At 36.4% G+C, this 24,612-nt stretch overlaps 2 protein-coding genes across 4 annotated transcripts; one reads left to right on the plus strand and one right to left on the minus strand.

Annotated features, from left to right (window-relative positions):
• Positions 1 to 3,262: 3,262 nt before the first annotated feature.
• Positions 3,263 to 11,834, minus strand: LOC111062853. 3 transcript variants are annotated; one of them, XM_039423248.1, is made up of 5 exons: positions 11,391 to 11,834; positions 9,799 to 9,849; positions 6,736 to 6,900; positions 4,625 to 4,841; positions 3,263 to 3,895 (listed from the first exon to the last, which is right to left on the minus strand). In XM_039423248.1, exons 1-5 carry the CDS (start codon positions 11,453 to 11,455, stop codon positions 3,314 to 3,316), a joined length of 1,080 nt encoding a protein of 359 aa, XP_039279182.1. In that variant the 5' UTR covers positions 11,456 to 11,834; the 3' UTR covers positions 3,263 to 3,313. The 3 variants fall into 3 exon arrangements, with proteins under 3 accessions (XP_039279182.1, XP_039279191.1, XP_039279198.1); XM_039423257.1 differs by having other exon boundaries at positions 3,263 to 3,892; positions 11,391 to 11,626; XM_039423264.1 differs by lacking the exon at positions 11,391 to 11,834 and adding an exon at positions 10,708 to 10,781.
• LOC120350350 (SREBP regulating gene protein) lies at positions 11,657 to 23,544 on the plus strand. The gene is made up of 4 exons (XM_039423276.1): positions 11,657 to 12,170; positions 16,746 to 16,914; positions 17,142 to 17,296; positions 23,233 to 23,544. The coding sequence occupies exons 1-4, from the start codon at positions 12,069 to 12,071 to the stop codon at positions 23,440 to 23,442; spliced, it is 636 nt and encodes a 211-aa protein (XP_039279210.1). The 5' UTR covers positions 11,657 to 12,068; the 3' UTR covers positions 23,443 to 23,544.
• Positions 23,545 to 24,612: the final 1,068 nt, after the last annotated feature.

Raw genomic sequence — 24,612 nt, forward strand, 5'->3', positions numbered from 1 at the left:
CTGTTGATAGAGCTTATCAATGACTATTCTAGGTATAAATTTAATCAAAATCGTTGGTGCCGATTTCGAGAAAACCGCCAAAAACCCTGTTTTTGACATTTTCTCCATTTTAGCCGCCATCTTGAATTGAATTTGATCGAAATTGTTCGTGTCGGATCCTTATATTGTAAGGACCTTAAGTTCCAAATTTCATTCTATTAATTGGGAGATGAGATATTGTGTACACAGACGCACATACACTCATCCACACACACACACACACACACACAGACCAATACCCGAAAACCACTTTTTTGGACTCAGGGGACCTTGAAACGTACATAAATTTAGAAATTCGGGTACCTTAATTTTTTTCGGAAAGCAATACTTTCCTTACCTATGGTAATAGGGCAAGGAAAGTAAAAATCAGACCATAGAATTAATTATTCATCATAAATCAGCTGTTGAGTGGATTATAAATCGCATGCAATTCAATATCTCAATGTAACTTGGTAAAATATCAGCAGCTGTGTAGACTATGAATTGCATGCCTCATTGAATGCAATTATTTTTATGCACTATTAAATAGGATGCAAGGAACTTATAACAGCTTGTCTGGGTGCCTAGATGGCTTCTGGTTTTCTGGCGCTAAATTCCGGAAAGCGTTATATGATAATTAAATCTTGTGTAAGCATGATCTGATCAAATAAATAGTTGGTGTATCAGTGTGGATGTGCATATGGTTTGGGACGTCGTTCAGTTATAAATGTTATTTATTCTATTGATAAAATTTTTGTTCATTATTTGTTATTATATTCTTTAAATTTTATAAGTTTTGGAATTTTGAATTCTCAATTTGTTTTATTTTTACTTTTTCATAAGTATTTGAAATCTTTGTAATTTTAATTTTTGAATCAGGTGGTATTTTTGTTGTTTGTATTATTTATTATTGCATAAATTCGTATTATTCTTATTATTTTCTTTTGGAGAATTAGAACTTGCACAATGTAGGTCTACGGGGCTGCTCCCCATGCTATTATTCCATAGCCCATATGTGATGCAAACAGCGAGTAGTAAGCTATCAGAGCAGTTTTTTTGTCAGCTATTGCCTTTATACGTTTGATTGCATAGAGGGCTGAGGATAGTTTACCTACCAACTTTTCAATGTGTTTGTCCCATGTCAGGTGTGCATCAAGTGTAATTCCCAAAAATCGAGCTGTATCTGTCACCTCTTCATCAGTATTTAGCTGGTTTTCGGTTGCTGATCTTGTATTGAAATTTATTACTGTACTTTTGGAGGTGTTTATATTAAGTTTTAGGTTTGTCAGGGTTGTTTTTGTTGAAGCTATGGTAGTATTATAATTTAACTGTAGTTCGTCCTGGTCTTTCCCATTTATGATTAAAGTTATGTCGTCGGCGAATAGAATACATTTAGAAAACATTGGAAGTTGTTTGGGCAAACCGTTCATGTAAATAAGAAATAATAATGGTCCCAGCACAGATCCCTGCGGTACTCCGTTTTTCATAGGTTGGGCTAGAGATCTGGCGGTCATGGTATTGCCTTTGTTTTTGTATCTAAGCTCCACGCATTGGTATCTGTCCGTTGGATAGTCTTCCAATCACTTCCCTGCTTGGCCTCGTATTCCTATTTTTGTAAATTTCTGTTTTTAGAATGTTCCAGTCCAGACGGTCGAAGGCCTTTTTAAGATCTAGAAAGATTCGGATACCTTTTTCTTTTGTTCCCAGTTTTGTGTGACAAAATATAAGAGGTCTGCTAAGGCTGTATCTATTGTCTTATCGTTTCGGAATCTATGTTGGTGAAAATGTAGTTTGTTGTTTTGTTTCAGATAATTCAGAATTTGCAGGTAGATTGCTTTTTCCAGGTATTTTGATGAAGTGGGCAGTGTTGCTATTGAACAACGAGTTGCTTTGAACTCGGGCTGTCCTGTTGCCAGTATGTCTTGAAGGAGATTAGCTTTTGATGTTAGCATTTTTGATAAACCAATCCCAACAGCCATTAGCCGTTTTCACACCGATATCTCGCCGACACGACATACAGACAGGATTTACTCTGATGGACAGTATAAGAGGAGGATGCGGTTTATAGCTGCGCGAGGTCTACTGTTCACAGAACTACTAGTTATTGAGTATGAATTAATTATGGTTATTTTTGTGCCCAATAGTTGTAGTACTAGTGACCTCCTGGGTCGGAGAACTCGTACAAGAATTTGTTTTGTAGTCTAATCTTTGAAACCAGCAACTTTTTTTAATTAGAGTATACAGAGTTGATGAAAATCATGAAAACAGCCAATATATTTCTCTAACAAGAATAGTTTGACAGTTTAGGTTTCATTGGGGATCCTATTTGAAATAAAAAATTACTCTGTCGCTTCCACATCTTCAACGCTCATATGAATCCAAATTAGTTTTTTAAAATGAGAAGGTGGTCATGTGATACACGATTTCGATACAGAGTTCCAAGAGAAAAAAATGCAGAAACCGCACATTGATATCTCAACGCGTATCAGTTTGTTGATGTAATAGTTATAATTATGTTTTATAATAACCATCTGAAACCATGTTTCCGGAATGTGTCAGTGTCTGCTTGATAGCTCCCAAATAGCCTCAGCTGATGTTAAGAATGAATGAATGAATGGATGGAAAAACACTTGTAATTGCATGCAATGAATTCTTCAGCTGACTAAATATTATTTGTTATATCCTGAAAAAAGACTTTGTCAATTTTGTTGTCCAACGAACTTGACCTGTAAAAAGGTTCGAAGAATACGTGTTCAAAATTTGAAGCTGATTGATCAATTCTTTCTAACGTTATTGTAGGACATACAAACAGACGGACAACGACTTTGGCCTTCAGTAAGTCAAAAGTGGGAACTCGCAAACGCTCGTTCAATGAATTGAAGTAATCCAATAAGGATTATTCTTGTTCAATCATTCAATTATTTTTGAGCCTTTGTTGAATCAGCAAGAAAAATCAAGTGAAAGCAATATTAGATGAAATCCTAGGAGACACAATTGCAAAATCTTTTCACAATTTGTATGAAAATCCTATCAATAATAGACTCTTTGACCTATTTATTTAGAGCATTATGCATAAGATTGGATAAAATTATATTATAGGTGGTCTGGCAATCCATAAACTATTCTATATGTTGAACTTTGCTAAATTTCTTATTCAATAACATTTATACTGTTTGCTAGTTTTATATTTGACAATAAAAAAAAACAAATCTCTCAGGTAAGGATTCAGATTGAAAAGACAAAAATTTGTTTGAAAATATATTAATAATGAGACATAACAGCTTTTTTATGAGTATCAAACACCTTTTTTATTTTTATTTTTCTTGATTTTCTTTGGATTCCCTTTCATTCGTTTCACAGCAAGAGGTTTGAGCTTAGCGGGATCTTTCATTTTCCGTTTTCGAGAGGCTATTTGTGGTCTGGAAGCTTTATCAATAAAAAATAGATCCTTCCCTTTAGGTAATTGCTTATGATGAACAATTTTATTGACACTAATTTCATCATTGTTCGACTCATCAATAGTACTATCATCTGAGTATTCCATTTTTATATTTTCCGAGACTAATCTATCAAGGTCCGATGGCAAAGCGATATAGTCTCCAAAATCTAGTGCGGGTCGTTTTTGAACAATTGTCTTGGGAACAAATACACGAGATTTACTGTCAATATGGCGAGTGAGGTACTGAAACTTACGAACCGGTTGCATCTTGATAACTTCACCCTTTCTCAGTTCTTTTTCTTTTATTGTCCCGTTATCACTATCATCGTCACTTGAAGATCCCATTACATGTTCTGGGATAGGAAACTTCTGAGCTGAGCTTCTGATTGCTTCATATAACGGATAGAACACATGCGCATTGTTTTCAGATACTTCCTTCTAGAACAGAGAAAAGAACATTCATAATAAATTATTATAAATTAGAATACAATAAAGAACAATAAATATTTCATAAAGTCCAACGAGCTTACAATTTACTTTCATGAATTTAAATTATTTGTTTCACCGAAAGAAATTGCTTGAATGAGAAGAAAAACATTTCAAGATATTATGAGAATCCAATAACAGAGCATTGGCAATATTTTGAAGTGTTTCAAATGCCCTTGTATTTATGAACGCTCAACAGTTAATTTTTCTCACTTACGATCTAATAATTTCCTACAATAGTTTTGAGAAGGATAATGGAAGTATGCTACCTTGTACAGAGTGTTTATGAATGAATATAGGGGTATCAACTCTTTATAAACTCTTGACAATACAATACGTACGTACAGAGTCTCGGAACAATACCTTGTTCCTAATATTATTCCATAACTGATGAATACTAATATTACTGAATATCGATGGTATAGAACCGACAGGTCATTACTTACAACCCACACAATATACTGATCCCCATTTTTGTATCTTTTATGTATTGTGCGGTTAGACATCCTTCCCAGGTCTCTCAGTAAACCCAATGGGAAATATTTTCAGATAAGTACCAAATCAACATATTATGTGTGAATTAGGAATGTGGAAGTGAATTTTGTGTAACGAATTTAAACTCATGGGAGAGTATTACTAGAGACAACTGATACTTAGACTATCTTTTCTCTATGGTATTACCTTGAGAGCAAACACTGCCGAGGAATGTCCGAGGCATTGGTTAGTTGTTTGCCGCAGATTATTGAGCACTATAACTGGCAGCCCGTGGCGAGCAGCTGATAGGACAATGTGCTGAACAAGCGGCCGTCCACTGGCCTCCCCGCAAACCACACAGCAGGCTACTCGCGAATGCTCAATGCCTCTGCTCACACTATTCACTCCCAGCACTAGTGCATTCCTGACAAAATAATACAATTTAAAAGTAGCAAATTGTCGTAAATTAGTTAATGAAACGTTGAATAAATAAAAATATCTTATCGTGATAGTGCAGTGGGGTAAGGACCGCCGCAAAGTAGACCCACGCTAATCCACGAAAAGCAACCCACGCCGTGGGATGTTTTGTAAACCATTGCTATAGGATTATTCATAATCAATCAGCTGACAAGTGAATTATTCATTACATGTATTACATAGATGTCTAGAGAAGCCTAGCAATGAGTAGGTTCTGGGAGGACCAGATCCACTGCCCCTGGTGCACCACAAAATGGCTGCCAAACCAGCTTTTTATGATGCACCGCTAGTGTTCCCATGGGATGGCTGACATGAACCGATCCATGCAGTTTGGCGCGCCTTTTTGAAATCTATTTTATTCTGTTTAAAAACTGGAGCTTGTTTGGTTTTACGCAAATGTAGGTTATGTCTTACAAAACACAAACATGTTTATGCTCTCAAACAAACTTATGCTCTCTTCTATTCTACAATTATTAGTGTAAACAAATTAATTTATTTATGTTCATATCCTTATGGAATATTAACAAAGCGTTAATATTTACAATTTCCCAATCAACGCCAAGGCGTTTTCGGATAGATCTCGTAATAAGCACATGCATAACTTATTTCAATAAGATAGTTATACCAAACTATGTTAATTGTCGATAATATAATACAAATAATAAACTTACCAACCATTAATGAATTAACTTCCTCATTCTCTATAATGGGATATAATATATTTTCAAAAGAATAAAGTACCTTATATTTGCTTTGCTCCTCCATTTTAACTTTTACCTTTTTTGTAGGCATCTACTTTTCACTTTATATGACGCTAAAACTTTCGACCAATAGGAGCTCTCCGGTTCTGGTTAGCCTTTTGTGGATCATATGTTTCCGACCGGTTCATGAATTCTGCACCGGTGCAGGATAATCAAAGATGGCGACCGGTTTATGAAATGTCAAAAGCTCCCATGGAACGCGGTTCGTCTGCCCCGGTGCGCCAGGGGCAGTGGATCAGGTCCTCCCAGACCGTACTCAATGGTTTACTAAAAATCCCACGGCGTGGGTTGCTTTTCGTGGATTAGCGTGGGTCTACTTTGCGGCGGGTCTAACATTCTGTAACTGTATATAACGGGAAAAATCAAAATGAATAGGATGTTGTAAAATCAAAATAAAATTGCCAGCATAACCATAATTTTGATATGTTATCTAACAGAAATCGTAAAGAACCGTTTTGGACTGAGCCTGGTTTTCTTTCCCGATAATTTAATGATTTGTGTTTGTACTGAACCGTACCAAAAACAATTAATACAGTTGCACATTGGTCTTCAATGTGACTGCCCGTTTCAAGCCTACACCACCATATAACTTTATAAAGGATGTATAGAGATATCTAGAAACATATTGAATAACTAAGAATTTTGTGTTGTGAGCCTTGTGTATTTCCAATCAATAAAAGTCTGTAAGAAATAATTGAAGCGAATGTTAAGATTTTTCGAGTCTAAATTTAGAGAAAATGTTGATTCTCTAAACTGTTTTACAAGTGATTAAACAACTGTTAACAATTGGGCTATAATATTCATTTAGATTTCTTGAATCAGGAGAGTTATCTCAAAACTAGGGTCAGGCTCAAAGTAGCAGAAAGTACATAACAGTCCAAACTTAGCCCCGTAATGGAATAAGTCATTTTATTTATTATAACGGAGAATTATTAAAGGGAGAACTGTAAACACAACCCAAACAGACTCATGTTAGAATTTCGCTTATTATACTGTACTTATTATTTATAAAGGGTATCAATAACACCTTCGCAACTGAAAAGTTAAATTAAAGTTTTCAACATATTTGATGTACTGTACCTGTTTTCTTTATTCTTAGCAATTTCATCCTTTGAAACACCTGGAGGAACAGCTGTCATTGATTTCCAAAGTTCTTTTCTACGTTCCTTAGACTTCTCTCTGTGTATAACTCTCAAATTTTTATGTGAGATAAATCCCCGGTGTAATTTAGCCTTCGGTAGAAACCTGATGAAGAAATATGAATTGATAAAACATAAGGAAACATTAACATAATAAGGAAAGTGAGCATTAATACTAAAATCATGAGAGTAACTGACTTATAGAAAATCATAAGTTAGCATTGGTTTTGTGGATTCCTCAGTTGGTTTTAGTAACAGTAAATCTCTGGACTATACAGTCCAGGAAACCCTGGAATCAACCTATATTATTAAATTTGAAAGAATACAAATCAAACTCCATAGGTATCTTATAAAGAAGATTTGTTAATTTCTGAGGCCACTGTTTGGAATTGCTACACTTTAAGTCAGGCTAGAGGTCGTATATATATTTGTCTTTAAAAACTAGACTCTCCCTACCTGTTTGCGAAAATCGAACTCTCTGTACCCACTCCAAGGTGGAGATGGCATCCCCTGTTAACAGTTTCAAGGGCAAGAACGGTCGGAGCATATAATAACCCCCTCAAGCTATGGGTATTCAATGGACTGGGTGGTGAGATGGATGTGCTTGAGAACAGGCCATAGTTTCAAGCTTAAAGTAAGCATGCTTCTTAGGCTTGTTAAACCACCTAAATTATTACCAATCTGTGTTTTTGGTACTTTAATTAATAAATTAAAATTTCTCTGTCATTATCGTATTGAATTGGGATTGATACTTATAAATTTCAAATTGAATTTTCGCTCACATCCATAGGTTTTTATTGGATTATATCATTATCATTCTCATTTTTTATCTTTCCCTCCTTTTCTTATAATCTTGTTAATTATTATCACCTTACTATCTTCCTTTAATCTTTACTTACTTTACTATAAGCTATCCATTAAAGTTTTCCTCCTTAAGAAGGCCATTTACTATCCGGCTGGTGGTTAGTGGTCCAACAAGTGGACCACTTGAAGTAGAACTACTAGTTGGATCATTTCAGCACTCACGCTCCGAATTGACTAGACGATGAAAAACTGAGACTAGTTGGATGTCGGACCTTTGTGTTGAACCTCTAGTCGATCCAACTCGACCGGCTGCCCCCTGTGGGTTGGGGGAGCTTTGTGTGTCGAACATAGTACTCAAGAATTTGTTGAAAACCAGAATACACCCATAGTACCCCTGTTTGTCGAAGGAGGCGACTAAAAGGGACCCCCTTTCCAAAGTCCTTCTTCTCCTTCTTAATATGCTTTAGAAATTCTCATTTCTATAATGGCACTTTTCCATTGACTTAGCTTTGTGCCATTCTTTATTTCTTTTTCCATCGGTCGGACTTCCTTGGCCATATTCTTACTTCTTCTTAGGCCAATCCAAGGTGTTATGTGGACCGTGCTGATGAGTTGCCTTGCCTTCAAACCCACGGGATCTGCCCCCTCCACAGGAGGTTCCGTTGCACTCTTATGTAGAGGCTATCAACACTGAGAAGGCTTCTACTGATCACGACATGTATGATGTAAGTTCAATGACATCATCCCAACTGGAGAGGTAGGATGAGCTTCTCAGACCACTGCTCAAAAAAGCAAAAAAGGACAGCCATTCACGCAAATCTTCTTGGGAGAGGTGAGGCTTTTGACCCTGAAAAGTTTCGGAGGGGCAAAAAGAAAAACCCAAGAGACCAGAGATGGGTGAAACTCCAGGCACAAATGTAGGTCAAGAGGCTGAGTCGAGGGTGACCAGGTGCCCTAGAGGCGATTTGGCGACCCCTCCTTCAGCGGAAGGATCTACAAAAAGGCCAGGAGTGGAACTCAAGTAGGTCACGAGTTTGTGGGTGGAGAGACCAAACCTCTCCACTGCTCAAAGAAGGGCGGCCATTCAGGCAAAACTTCTTGGGAGAGGTGAGGCTTTTGACCCTACAAAGTTTTGGAGGAGCAAAAAGAAAATCCTAAGAGACCAGAGATGGATGAAACCAGGACTTCCTATACACCGGACCTGCGCCTATGAAAAAGATGGCCACCGTAAATGGTGGCTGGCAATGATATTTTAAACGGGAACTGGACGAACTGAGATTTCGACAAACTGAGACGCGCTCTAACAGCTGATTAGTGATTTTTTCTCAGTAGGAATTCCTATAAGACCACCACATACGTCGGCCATTTTTTTCTAGGCTCAAGTCCGGTAGTATATAAAAGGTCCTGATGGAACTCCAGGCACAAATGAGGGTCAAGAGGCTGAGTCAAGGGTAGCCAAGCGCCCTAGAGGCAACTTGGCGACCTCTTCCTCAGCGGAAGGACCTTCAAAGAAGGCCAGGAGTGGAACTCACGTAGGTCACGAGGACCAATCAGTCTGAAGAGAGTTCCAGGCATATCACACTGGATTGCGACAAGCAACCAGGTAATGAATGGGATGTTAGCATAGGGAAATAATCCTGGTTCTTGTAAAGGATACAGGTAGGCTATTGGTTTGCTTAACTAACATAGGCCTACTACTTGGGAACACAATAAGCTTCGGTTGATAATAATAATAACTCGAAAGGCTAGATTTCCAACATTCGACAACCCCATTCAGGATATAACATTGAATGAATGTTAAACCACAAGTCGGTTTGTGATTGGCCTGTTTTAAGAAGACCACGTCACACCAAGATCACGTTCGCGTGGCTAGTTCAGCTTCGAATCACAGGTCATACGATTTATCAACGGCCTTCCTTAGGAAGTACATTGACATGAAGTACAAGGACAAACGGGACTCTTGGTTTAATAATAATACTGAGGGAGATGCCCACATAAGCTATTAGGCTTGTGCGTGGGAAATGAGTGAGAGGGATGATGACGAGAGATGACGACTACTTTTTAGGTAGTCGGGACAGACGAATTTTATCGTCCCCTCCGAAAGTCGGGGTGGTCGTATATTTGTGTGATTGTGCTGTGACAAAAAGTCACCCACTTCTACGATACGATTCTAGTCTTAATTGATAAAAAAAATAGCTACCTTTCTATACAATTTCGAAGAGCTTCCTCGTCCTTTCCTTCAGCACAAGGCCTGTAAATTAGGAGAAATTTAATCAGTTAATTACGATTTATGACTACCTATTGAATGAAAAATAATTTGATTATGGGCTCAAATTTTCAATTTTATGTTAGAAAATTCTACCAAGAAAAGAATAATGGGCAAACCTTTACCTTTATACCTCCTTCTTCATCAATTACCCACACTTGTATGATTGATGGTGTCATGTTGTCACTAATTGATTAAGATAGCAGTGATCAAATTCAAATCTAAAAATAATTATCATTCAAGGCCCTTCTCTCCAACTTAATGGCTCTTTACCCCTGAAGGCAGCCTGTTGACGTAGCGTACGATAGTGCTGAAATCTTAATATAGCATGTCCACGATCAAATATTCGCGGAGGATTAATAATTATTGTTCTTAACATTTACAGATTCATAAATGCTATTTTTTTATGTGAATGGTTGACTATATATAAATTGAAAATGATTCGTGGTTATGAACAGGCCTACTTGTCAATTTTACTAACAATAGGATGTCGTGAAAGTATCGACTGTGAGTGTGGCCTAATGGATTAGTACTGAATTGGGCCCATTGCTGTTTTTGATAACCATAAATTACTTGAACCTAGAAAGGAGAGCACTGGAATTTGCAGATGCCACCATTATGATATTTTTTTGGTCCGAAAGCAACACAGATTCTAGTGTCAACAGCTGTTGTGAATGGAGAAGCAAGGATGTGGCTGGTGTATGGATGTACGTCCATTCTTGGATTATTCATCGATCCTAAACTCACATGGAATTGAAGTCTACATTGAATGACTCAACTACAATGAGGCTGACAAGAGTAACTCAAATACTATGGGAGGTAAAACTGGAGAGCAGACCCTACCTGATAATTATGCTCTTTTCCACAGCATCCTGGGCTATGGGCTGCAGCTCTGGGGTCATACATCTGACTGTCGAAAAGTTTTTATAATTTAGAAGAAAACAGAACAGAATTACAGTGGCTACTCTGACCACTGCAGACAGCTCTTCCAATGTAATCGAATAATGAATATCGTATATTTAGTAATGCTATTTTATATAATTATCTAATTGCTCTTCATGTCCAGGTAAATTTTGACATTCAAGTACAACTAGAGGAGGGACTTACATATAGTCATAACACACGGAGTGGTTGCTTTATTAACATGCCTTAGTGCCGACTAAGTAGGACAAAAGACTCATTACCTACTGTGGCTCTAAACAATTTTAACAACTGTCATATTGTTAACAGCTTCGAGTACCCAGGCATATAGAGTAAAGTTGGCATAAAGAAAACTCTTTCTATAGAATACAAAAGTTCTTCGAAGTAACAGTTACCATATCATCATACCTTGACAAAACTTGACTTTCAGAAAAGTATAGGCTATTCTAAATTTTTTGACATAAACTATCCGGCTTCGCTGATCTTGGAAAAGAGAAGTGTATAGATTTATTAATAAAATTAATGGTGGATTAATCAGTTATGAACAAAATATACAATAGATAAAACAAATATAGATAAGTTTTAAGTTATAATTTACAGCTTACCAAAAATTGTCGTAAGGATCAGCAAGCACATTTTTTATTATATTTGATTGTTTTTTCTTAGTCATACTATAAACAGTAATGTTTATAACAATAAATCAAGAAATTATTAATTCAATTACAAATTATATTAGGCAAATCAATATACAAGATTATAAAGAAAAGCTCACAGAAATAACCATAGTCTAAATGCATGGAGCACATTGGCAAGATAGAAAACATAACCTATGATAACTTGAAATGTTAAAAACAAAAATAAACATCGATGTGTCAATTGTCAAACCTCTCGATATTAAAAGATCGAACGTCTCAGTCTATTTTTTGTTTTTGTATAATTCTAACTAAAATGCAATATTAAAAAAACTATGATGAACCATTATGTGATTTTTTAATCATTGATTATTGTAATGGATTTGATTATGAAATTGAACGTGCCTCAACGAGAAAAGCTCATAGTATTGTAGTCGATTCATTTTTTGTTGATGGCCGATGAGTCGATTTTGATTTGCTTTCCGAGGCCGAGCGCCGAGTCCACGATAACCTCAATGTCAATATTATGACAAAACTTAGTTTCTGATTATCTTCATATATAAGCCTATTTCTATTATAATAATTTCTTGCAGAAGTTTTTCAAGTGAAAATGATATGTCGACGCAATTATAAAGTGAACCAAATTGAAAAATGTGGTATGGTATTTTATTTAGGTTCTTTCGTAGGAAGATCGTATTAGGCATAATTTTTGGTCTTTCATTAACATACTGCATTCTGAGTTTTGTTTTTGAGGTAAGTCTCTTTATATATTATTATGTTCGAATAAAAGGGTTCCATAAGAAATTTCCATTTAAATAGGTAGTGTTGAAAAGGTGACTGCAGGCTGGGAATACCAGTCTCTTTTTAAATTCTCCACTCCATCAATCCATGACCAGATTGTGCTGGATAGATTTTGTCAGACGTCAGTAAAAAATTAAAAACACAAAAGTCCACACTAATTACACTTGAGCAAGAATATCGGGGCACCGAGCTCCGCTCTGGACAAAAGCTTATACAATTTATTACGAAAGAAGAAATTATAATAGGCTATATTTATAGTTCATACGGAAATCGGAAAGGTTCTAATTTGAACAAAGTGGATTGAGATTAATTCCCACAGGAATGCAAAAATTTCTCTCACAAAAGCATGTTAAATTTTAATGCTGATTAATTTCACGTAAACCAAATCAGAGAAGACCATTTCAAAAAGATAGCTTATCTGATTGGTTCTACTGGAATTAATCAGGATTAAAATTTAACCGGCTTTTGTACAACCGGCACTAAGTACCTGATTGAATGATTACAAAAGTTCAACAGCTGAGTCATAATTTTGACTCAGTCCCACACACATTCACTTGCTCACTCATTTCCAACATCAACAGACGACTAAATATCAGCTAGTTTCCAAGGATGAATAAATCCTCTAATGTCCTTCAGCAAGTTCTCCCAGGGATGAGACCTAGTACAATCGAATTTTTATATTTTAAACCTAATATGTGCAAATTTTCGTGAGAATCGTTGAAGCCGTTTTTGTGATCCGGCGAAATACAAACATTTCAACATATAAACAGAAATTGCTCGTTTAATATTATAGGATGGCATGCCAAATAGGTGGATATTTGTGATCCCCTTATCACCTAATGAGTAGATTGGGAGGCTAAGCAGTTTATCTCGCAGTACTTTCCTGGATGATTTTTCTTCTAATTCACGAATACACTGGGGAAGTCTATTAAATATCTTCAGTGTGCGGATGGGATAGCTGCTGTGTTATTTAGTCAGTCTGGACTTCTGGAGTAAGGTAGTTTGATGTCATTTCGCCTCCTGGTGTTAATACCTTAATACCTTCAGCTTCATCCATTACCCACAATTGTGGGATCGATGGCGTCAAAAAATCAAAACACGTACAAACACATGAAAAAAAAACTGTAACAGTTCAGATGGCAGCGATCCAGTGCTCACGCTCTCAATAAAAATTCAAATTATCACCCATAAATTCGTTCACACTGTAGTATGCCTTTGCACACAGTAGCTTCCGGACGGTTCTCCTGAAGGCGGCCTCATCCAATTGCTTCACACTATTAGGCAGCTTGTTGTAGAATTTCAGGGCAGAAATCCTGTAACTGGCCTGTGATCGGTGGAGGCGTCTCCTGGGGATATCCAACAGCTCACTGCGCCTGGTATTGTGGCGGTGGATGTCACTTCGGGCAGCTAGAGTATGCTGTATCTTCTTGACATACACCAAGCACAGGAGGATGTAATGGCTGAAGACAGTCAGTACACCAAGGCGAGCAAAGATGGGCTTGCAGTGGGCAAGATGATCGCTGCCTGTTATAATTCTTATAGCCCTCTTTTGCAGTCTCAGCACATCAGCAGCCCCCGCTGAATGATCCCACAGAAGCAAGCCATAGGTAATGTGTTGTGATCATGGAATTGACTTCTTGCTTGCAGCGTATGAATCCGACCTTTCAGGAGTGTCAAGGAGCTGGATAAGTACTGTATTGGCTGAAGACAGTAAGAATCCCCAGTCTTAGAAAAAGTGGCCGGCAATGTTCCAGGGGTGGAGATGACGTCATGATGCGCACTATTTTTTTTGAAGGAGAATCCTCTCACAACTGCTTGAGTGACCCCATAGTACAAAGACATAATTGACGTGACTGTGGAAAAGGGCATGATATGCAGTAACCAGGTAACTTTTAGATACAATGTTCCTCAACTTCCGCATCAGGTCTTCCTTGGAGAGTCAATTGCAGGCCATATCTACATGTTGATCTCAGATGGCTCAGATGACAGAGGCATCCACCATGAATCCGAGAAGATTAACTTCGGGCTAACCAAAAGAAAGTGGACTACGCCTCAAGGTACACAGAACATTTTGTGTATTGGCCTCGTTCATGCACAGCCTGTTGACTCTGAACCACGAGCTGGCTTCCTCCAGCAATTGGGCTGACCTGAGAATAGCCAAATGAGGATCTTTATTTTGGGCGACTAAAGTAGTGTCATCAGCAAACAGTAATGCTTTTCCCTCCATGCTGAGATCATTTATAATATGAGGAATTAGTTGCTTCAAATAAACAATTCCAAAATTCCTCCTTCTAGAACCATTACCAGTTTAATGGATTGATTGCGTCAAAAAAGCAAGATGGAACGTCAAACTTTACTGTCCTTGTGCGCATCAGAACTAAATCAAATATTCCTTCACTGAGTAGAATTTATGTCTTTTCAGCCAGATCTCAACTCGGTTTCCAAAAGCCATAACATGCAGGTTCTTCACACTAACAGGCAGGTCATTGTATATGCGCAATGCAAAGATAGGGAAGGAGTCCTTTCTGCAGCGTAGTATGTTAATTTCAAGTCTCCTCCTTGTAATATGTGCATAAAGATCAGCTCTCAGCATATTATGATTGTCCTTGGTGCCCTTGACATGCAGCAGAGTGGACAGTATATACTTGTTGAGGAACGTAAGGATGCGCAGCTCAACAAAGATTGGCCTCCTACAGTGTTCACTATGCCCGCTGAGGTGAGCACTAGAAGTACTTTCTTCTGGAGCATCAGCATACTCTTGCAACTCGCCACATGCCCCACAGCAGGAGTCCATACAAAAGATTGGAATGGAAAAGGTCAAAGTACACCATCACAAAATCTTTTCTGCTGAGGAGGGCTCTAAGTCCAAGCAGTAAGTACACTTCCCGTGCCAGCCTGGTGCAAATCCCATCGATGTGGCCTGCCCATGTCAACTTGGAATCAATAACAAATCCCAGGAGTTCTACTGTTGATTTATGAGCAGTGCTGTGAAGTCCACAAACTAGATGCTGAGTCTTCCCCTCATTCAAGCAGATCCCTCTCCTCAAAGGCATCAACGATGCCATTTAATTCAATAATACAGTCAACTCGACAAGCAGTTGAACAGATTGATTCATGAAGGCTTTCAACTCAAATTCAAGCTTAAATACAGTAGTTTAGATGCATTCCCTTAAATATTAGTAACATCAATTTGAGGTATCATCGCAAAAAGTCACTTTTGTTTAAAGGTTGATATTGAGAGAACAACTTATTCATAACGGAACATAACTAATTCATAATAGAACTCAAATAATCTATCATTTGTTATTCCATGGCTAGCAGTCACCAAGAAGATTTCGGAAAGATGAAAATATAAATTGAAACAATTAACATTATAATTATTGACTAGATGATGATGTAGTCTAGACAGTTATGCGAGTACTCATGGTCAATGGATCCTAACAGCTGTCTCAAAATCAATCTGCAATGTCTCCAATTTCGTCCTCTCTTAGTGAGTACAGTGTAGTGAACAAATCAGCTTCTCACCAAGAGGTTCAAAAATCGACTCCTATTTTTAGCAAACTTATTGTGAGCCTTTGACAGTCCAAGGTAGACTATCTCTTTTCAGGGCAGAAATCCTATAACTGGCCTGTGATCGGTGGAGGCGTCTTCTGGGGATATCCAATAGCTCACGCTGCCTGATGTTGTGGTAGTGAATGTCACTACGGGCAGGTATGCTGCATTCTCTTGACATACATCAAGCACAGCATCCTGACTGACGCGATCTATCCAGGAATGGTCCTTTATCGAGATATTGGATATTCCATAATTTGTAATATACTTTTAAAAAAGATAGCCTCTCACCAATACATACAGAAGGACTTTTAGGAAGGATAAATTATTTAAAAAACATTAACATAGACTAGGTAGATTATAAGCACACGAATATTTAGTTTCTTTATCAGAAACGACACCTTGATAAGTCCATTAATCAAAATGATGCTCTCACTATAGATTAATGTTTATACTCTACTCTTAACAAGGATAAAATAAGTCATACAAAACACAGAATATTAATCTCCTCGATAAAATAAGTAACACAAAACACAGAATATTAATCTCCTAGATAAAATAAGTAACACAAAACACAGAATAATTATCTCCTCGATAAAATAAGTAACACAAAACACAGAATATTAATATCCTCGATAAAATAAGTAACACAAAACAGAATATTAATCTCCTCGATAAAATAAGTAACACAAAACACAGAATATTAATTTCTCCTTCTCTGTCAAACGATTCTCTCTATTGATGTAGCGTTAATGTTGCTACACTGTAACTTGAATTGTTCATGAGCAGTAATAATAGTTGCATTTTAACTAATTGTTGCAAGAAACAGTTCTCCAATATACATTATATTATGAAATTTATGAATTGTTCATGAAGTGCCTATGCTAAATTTGTTGGAAATGATGGAATAAAAATGTTCTTGAATATATCAATTTATTTCAAATTCTGTAGCTAAGATTAATGTTTTTTTTTCAGCAAGATGTGTCGACCTACAACGACTCATCCCTGAAATCTATGCAAGTGAAGAAAATAGATGACTCATTTCTATGGGACCCAATTGTCGAACATGAAAATGAAACTGATACCAGCTTATTCTCCTGTCGTAATTCTGTTCAAGGAAAATTATTGATCGTTGATGATAGAGGTAATTATTCTAAAAAATATCACACAAAGTTAGTTGATTATATAAGTGTAGATAAGTCATGACAATCAACAAAGAGCAGAATATTCCATAGAATTGAAGTGATTTTTTAATTTCCCTTGTACATCATTTCCAATAATCTACTGTACAACCCCAATTACTGTAATTTGAAGTATTTGTTTGCACGTTGAAGAGAACCTTTGAATAATACTGTAGTTTACACATTCCAGGATTTATATGTTTGAGATCCGAAATATTATCGAATGGATGCTGCAATTCACAAGGAGATGAAGTCATCGAAAGGTATTCGTGTAAAACGTGTAAAGAGAATGGTTGCTGTCAAGTGTACGAACATTGTGTCTCTTGCTGTCTTCATCCTGATAAGGTTTGAATACTTTATGCTTGTACCTCGAATTAATTGAATATATAATAACTTTTTCGCCACACTTGGATGTAATGAGCTGGTTTACGTGCGTCATATGGAGGCCGAAAGTGATTGTTTTCCGACCAGGCCGGTAAAACTTTACGGCCCTAGGGCTGTAAAATGACCTTGAATAACAGCTGATCGTGTCCGATCTCACAAAAATCATAGAGAGATAATCTCATTAACGACTGTAATAATCTATATAATTATGTATCGTGAATCGCGGTATTATGTCTATAATATATTTTATAAATTACTGTTTAATAATTTAATATTTATTATTGTGTTTTTGATATCAAACAATGAATACAATGGCTGCATTGTCCATTGTCAGAAAGGTACGTATCGCAAGTATTTAAAAGTGAAGAATCGAATTTGAAATCAAAGTACAATAATTGTATCAATATTTAAAAGTGAGGTAGAGTAATAATTGTTTCTTTTTTATTATCGAATTCCACTTCTTAATGCAATACAATCAACTATAATAACAAGATAATACAGCAGAGATCTGAAGTTTAAGGTAAGCCTACTGGTGAAACTCAGCCTTGACTAAAAAATTCCTAGTAATTTTTCCGTAATTCATTATTAAAACTTTTAGATAATTTTTCTTTAATATTGAACCATATAGAGAAAACATTAGGCCCACTCAAGATTGAATCTTCGAATGTTTTCTCTATGATTTCAGAGCAATATTTTGTTGTGAAAATGCCGGCAAACCGGCTTCAAATTAATATGCCGCTATACACTATATTATAGAAGCCTACATACGTTACCTGACTTAATTCAGAGTGAAAATTTTATTGTGAAACATAATAATATTAATTTTAATAATATAAGTTATGAGCCAAAGTCTGTTGTACCTTTGACTATAGAAAGAACCTTCTTCTATAGAAAGAACAACCTTCTTTCTATAGTCAAAGGTTGTACGCTTTTTAGGAGTGAAGTAAACTTTTTTAGAAGTCTAGTTTACAGTATTACGTGTATGCTAAGAGTTATCAATCAGGCCTCTACGTTCAACAATACACAATAGCCGAGAGCATAAAGGCGTAATACAACAGAACTCAGTGAATCAAAACACGATCTAGGTTCGAATCTCGGTCAATGACATATTTTTTTTGTCGATGAATTTCGACTTTTATTAGCTATTTTTTATATTAGTTACCATAATTTAAATTTCAATCAATTTTTTAGATATATTTTGAGACAAAACTGTGAAATATGCAATTATATTAATTTTTTCATCACATTATTTCAAAATAGTAATGAAAATTCTATTCATCCATCTATCCATGAGATATTGCACCGGGCGCAAAGCGCGAGCTATAAAAATTCAAACAATTATTCGAAATATTAATAGTATAAAAATATGGTCACTATTGTAAATTATTAATTAGTAATATTGAAATTAATTGACAGTAAAAGTTGTCATAACCAAGATTCAAACTATCAAAATAGGCTGTTTGAATTTTATTAATTTTTCAATTTCTTATAAATATTGTGAAGTTTTTTTTTTTTTGGTGTGGCGAAAAATAGCGTCCGCAACACGGGCAAAAATATTTTTCCGGCTCTCGAACGCTTCAAGTTCTCGACTTCGTCTCGAACTTGAAAACCGCGATCTCGAGCCGGAAAACGTACATTTTCGACCCTAGGTGCGAAATATACTATATCATGAGTCCTAAGAGGACAATGCATTTTGAACTACAGAAGAGCACAATCGGTGCTCCACTGCAATGTGAAATCAATTTGTTGAAGATTATTCATTGATAATGTGTGATGTTTTTATATCCGCTTTAGTCACCGATAAATGAACATAAACTGGAGCTAATCCAATATTTGTACTATTCTTAGTTGAAGAAGTAATTTTAACAGGAAACTAATGTTTCGTCTCCATTCTATTTTTATTGAAATTAAAAAACATACAGGAATAAAAATATTGATAGCATTACTATCAAATCAATTCTCGTCAATTTCCCATAATTTTTCAAGTGTTGTGGCAATTTGTGTTTGGCTTTCTTTCAACTCTTTCCTCAAAATTTCAACTTTCAAACAATCTTCAATTTTCCTAATCCTACCATTTTATTTTGCAGAGAATGTTTTACATTTTTCACCTCTCCCTTTCAATCTATAAAGCTGGATTCCCACATACCAGTATCAGAGACCGTGTCCGATTCAGTGAAAATAAATTTCCTATGAGTTGTGATAGGACTATTAATATTCGCTTGGCCTTAATAAAGTCTCATTAGAACTCATAAGAATAATATCTTTACTGAACCGGAAACGGACTCTGATACTGATTTGTGGAAATCCAGCTTAAGAGTTAATGGTCATTGCCACTGTAGGTGGGCCGTCCACTGGAACCGATTTCGTCCGAACTAGCATTGGCCGAAAACTACCGAACTCGTCCAAACGATCCCCCAATAAAGAAAGCTATATAGATGCTGGTCCATTGCAACAGGTTCATACGTCCGTGTACGGCCGTCTCCGGCCGATCAAGTTTTCGATCCGAATTGAATGGGATTTTCCGGCTCTATTCGGCCGAACTAACTAGTCGAGCTGAGACAACATCATCCTAACCTCAAAATTGTTTCACAGTCTTGTCTGTTTTTGTTTTTTACTTTCCTTGCCCTATTACCATAGGTAAGAAAAGTATTGTTTTCCAAAAAAATTAAGGTACCCTAATTTCAAGTTTTCTATACGTTTCAAGGTCCCCTGAGTCCAAAAACATGATTTTTTGGGTGTTGGTCTGTGTGTGTGTGTGTGTGTGTATGTGTATATGCCTGTGAACACGATAACTCCATTCCTAATCAACCGATTGATTTGAAATTTTAAACTTAAGGTCCTTATATCATGAGGATCCGACAATAAGAAATTCAATAAAATTCAATTCAAAATGGCGGAAAAAATGGCAGATAATTACTAGAAAACTATGTTTACACGGTTTTCTCAAAAACGGCTCTAACGATTTTCTTCAAATTTATACCATGGATAGCTATTTATAAGCCCTATAAACTGAAATGAGTCTCATTTCTGGGAAAATTGCAGGAGCTCCATAATATTCTTGAGAAAAATGGCGGATGATTACTAAAAAACCATGTCTTTCACGATTTTATTAAAAATGATTTGACCGATTTTTTTCAAATTCATACCCTGTATCAACTCTATCAGCTCTATCAACTTTATCAGCTCTATCAACTGGCATGAGTCTCCTTTCTGGGAAACTAATGGGGGGTCCACCCCATCCTTGAGAAATGGACTTTGTAACCTCCTTCTCGTGCATGAGGTAGGTAGATAGAGCAGTTCATAAAAAGAACACAATCATATTCGAGATATTTCATCTGTAGAACAGCTGTTTTGACGACTCTAAAAAAAATCATCGAATTCCACTATTCAAGCTCGGGATACATATAACCGCACCGAGTCCGTACCGAGCTACGTCCGCGACACGGTGATGGTGGTAGGAGAACACACATCCGTACGACAGCCGAGCGGCAGCAGTGTCTCAGTTCTGTAGTGCTTCTGTGGTCTGATTTCTAAACGTGTTAAACTATTGTTAATAATATAACACTATTAAAGCTTGTTACATCCGATTTAAATTTATACTTTTCAATTTTAAACTAATTACCTGTAGACGATGAGAATCATAGTGCTGGTATATATTTTGATGCATAACAATACCACAATCAGTCATGTATCGGAAATATATATCAGCAATAAAATTGTTATCTTCTGCCTTATGTATCTAAACGTAATTAGTTTAAAATTTAAGACACAGTCACGGGTTCATTTTTTTATACTTTTTGTTGTTTATTTTATTATTTATTATATTATGTCTATCATACCTTTGGCTTCACTTATTACTGTATTTGGTTATACTTTTACTTTTGGTTTAACTTTTTTTTCCGTTCAACCATATTTCTCATCACTTTGCTCATAGAAAACTGGAAAATTCCGTATCTCATCAATAAGTTTTTCACTCTCTATGTTGAACGAGCCCGCACCGTCTCCGTCAAAAAGTAAACTGAACTAGTCGGTGACGGCGCGGGCACGGCTCGGGCAACAAACACGGTGACGGTGCTGACGCGGTGCGGTAGTATGTGTCCCTACACGTTTGAAAGCATTTGTTTTCTCACTCGCCGTAGTAAGTCCGTCACACGGCCGTGCCGCGGCGCGGGCTCGGTGCCGATATGTGTGTCCCGGCCATAACACAAAGGAAAAAGTACTCTGAAAACAATTATATATACACATATACAGAAGTCTGATCGTAGTTTCAAATATGTTGCTGCCAATCGTCATTATGTTATTCCCCTAAATATTCTCGTTTAAGAATGAGGCTTACAGTTCAATGAGCAAGGAAAGTTGTGTGAGTGTACCACACCAGATTTTTGAACTTGTTCTGTTTTATAAAGTTTTAACTATGGACAATGAAAAGTTGATAAGTTTGGTTCAAGAGCATGTTCCATTGTGGGATATGCGAGACAAAAGATATCATCTTTGTGATGTTCAAAGGAATCTGTGAACAAAGATTGCTTGATAATGAATAAATAATTTAGTGGATATTTGTTGAAGGTATTGTAATGAATTACTAATGTAGTGGATATTTGTTTATTCAATTTTCAAAATCTCAATATAATCATTGTTTATGAAAAATTTTGGTGGTTATGATAGTAGTTAATTTTATAATTGGCAACTAGACTGACGTAAACGGTTCCAATGGACGACCATATTCGGCCGAATTAACGGCCGGCAGATTCGTCCGATCCAACGGCCGAACGGATCGGTTGAATACGGTTCCAGTGGACGGTTACCCCTAAGGTCAGTCCAGGACTTCCTATATAGCGGACCTGCGCCTACGAAAAAAATGGCCCCGTAAGTGGTGGCTGGCAATGATATTTTAAACGGGAACTAGACGAACTGAGATTTCGACAAACTGAGACGCGCTCTAACATTTGATTAGTGATTTTTTCTTAGTAGGAATTCCTATAAGACCACCACATACGTCGGCCATTTTTTTCTAGGCTCAGGTCCGGTAGTATATAGAAGGTCCTGGTCCTGGTCAGTCCCATATTAAGACGTGACCCGAGTCAGCTAGATGATTTAATATCATGTCATCATATTATAACGTTTTCATTGAGACGAAGCTCAATAGATTATATGATATTAAATTATCTAGCAGACTCGAGTTACATCAAGTCAAGTCGCGTCGAATCTCAATATGCGATAGGCAATATGCCGAGAATGTATTCCAGGTACCTTGCGACTAGCCTAAGCCAGTGTTATAACTCTAAAATCGAGTAAGGCCACTACAACCTAGATTTACAATTTAGGTGGTAATGGTAAAGCTCGTCCTTGAAAAGTTTAAACGTTACGATGGGCTCAAAAGTTTTAATTTTATCTGAACTATCAGCCAGTGAAAAGAGAAAGATGACTCAATATCCTGTTCAGAAATTAAATTACGATGATGGAGAAAATTTATTTGGCAATTGTCATGTTTGAAATAAGAAGTGAAAAATTTGAACCTAAGAAGAGAAGGAAAACCCCCAAAGAATGAATTGAGTTAATTGAAAATACTATTAATATTGATAATCGTCAATAATATCGTATTGACGTAGCCTATGCTAGTCTGAAACAATAATCCTACATGTTCATAATAATCCGATGTTCATAATGATAACTTACGTCATGAGAGCAGCAAAAAAAAACAACAATATCATAAACTATTCCATGCTGGCTCTTCGAGCACTCAATATTAAATATTTTTTCTTCTTGACTAATGTTCAAGCATTTTGTCAAAATCCTGTAATAAATAATCCAATTATAACATTTCTATAATTAATATCGAGTATACATTTTTGTAAATCGAATTACCTACTAATAAATATGATTGATTCAATTTACAGAGGGCTCTGCTTCAAAATATGTTGGGAAAAGCTGGGGATACGCTGCACATTCTGCTGGCAACAGTTACTGACCGATTCGAACTGTGTTTGGCCAAGTGCCGCACTAGCTCCTCCAGTGTCGAACATGAGAACTCGTACAGAGACCCCTTAGCCAAGCACTGCTACGGTGAGATCCCTCCAACTTCCTCTGACAATCAAGTCATTCTATAACTAGACAAGTGATGAATGTCCTCAATACGGGCATTCAATGTCATTTAAGATCTGATTGTTTTAAAATTAGTTTTACTACAAATAAAATAAGTTTTGTTATTACACTGAGTCGGTTAATATGCGACCTTACCCCCGAACAATTTTTCGGAATATGGATAGAATTAGTTCAAAGGCCTTTGAGAATTTGTTAATATTTCAAATCAGGGAGTGAGAGTGGAAGTCAAAATTTCAATTTATAGCCTTTAACCCTACATATTTTATACGAAGTGACATTGGATAATACGGTGTTGCAGAAAATCCGAGTTCATAGTTCATCATATTTTTACTTTCTACCACTCTAAAAACTATTTTACAACGGTGCGGCATTAGAAAAGGATAGATCTATTTGTCTAATGATTAGTGATGTGGATCGGGAATATTCCCAGTGGGAAGGAACTTATGATTTGGCAATATTTCCGGGAATATTTCCGAGGCCAAGAAATTTTGGGAATTTATAGGAACTTAAGGGAATTTATAAAATTGTTCTAAAAAAATGGTTGGAATTGATCAATCCCACTCATATTTTACATCAATATAATCAATAAATCATCATTCTATTTGATATTGATCAGCTCAGCCACAATTTACATTGATATAATCAATAAATCATCATTCTTTGAGCCTGTTTTTGCTCACTCACCCACTCACTGTCTTTTACTCGTATAGTCCAGTCAATGAAAGATAGAGGGAATTATAGAGGGAAAATTTTGGAACACAATTTTTGACCCCGTAGCTCTTTTAAGGGTAGTAAGGGGGTAAACTTATCATAAGTCCTCACTCCTACCCCCTGTGCTAAGGTGGTGGGGGTGGTTTGAAAGTGCCATATTTTGTTATTTGCATATATCTCGAACAATATGCGCTTTTCGGAAATAAATTTTTGTCGAACTCAATCATAATATTAAAGCTCACAAATTATCCTACAAGTTAAATTTCTAGCATTTTTCCATATCTCTCATAGTTTCTAGGTATGAGCTCTCTAAGGTATGACATTTTGAAGAAAAACCCTTCCGGCTCAGAATTTTTCATCTTTTTAACTTATAACTTAGTTTTTAAGTTATAACTTTAGTCTCATAACTTTTTAACGATTCATTGAAAAAATCCGTGCTCATCATGGGCTTATAGAGCATTATA

The sequence above is a fragment of the Nilaparvata lugens genome, chromosome 1, assembly GCF_014356525.2.
Source record: "Nilaparvata lugens isolate BPH chromosome 1, ASM1435652v1, whole genome shotgun sequence".
Classification (NCBI taxonomy): domain Eukaryota; kingdom Metazoa; phylum Arthropoda; class Insecta; order Hemiptera; family Delphacidae; genus Nilaparvata; species Nilaparvata lugens.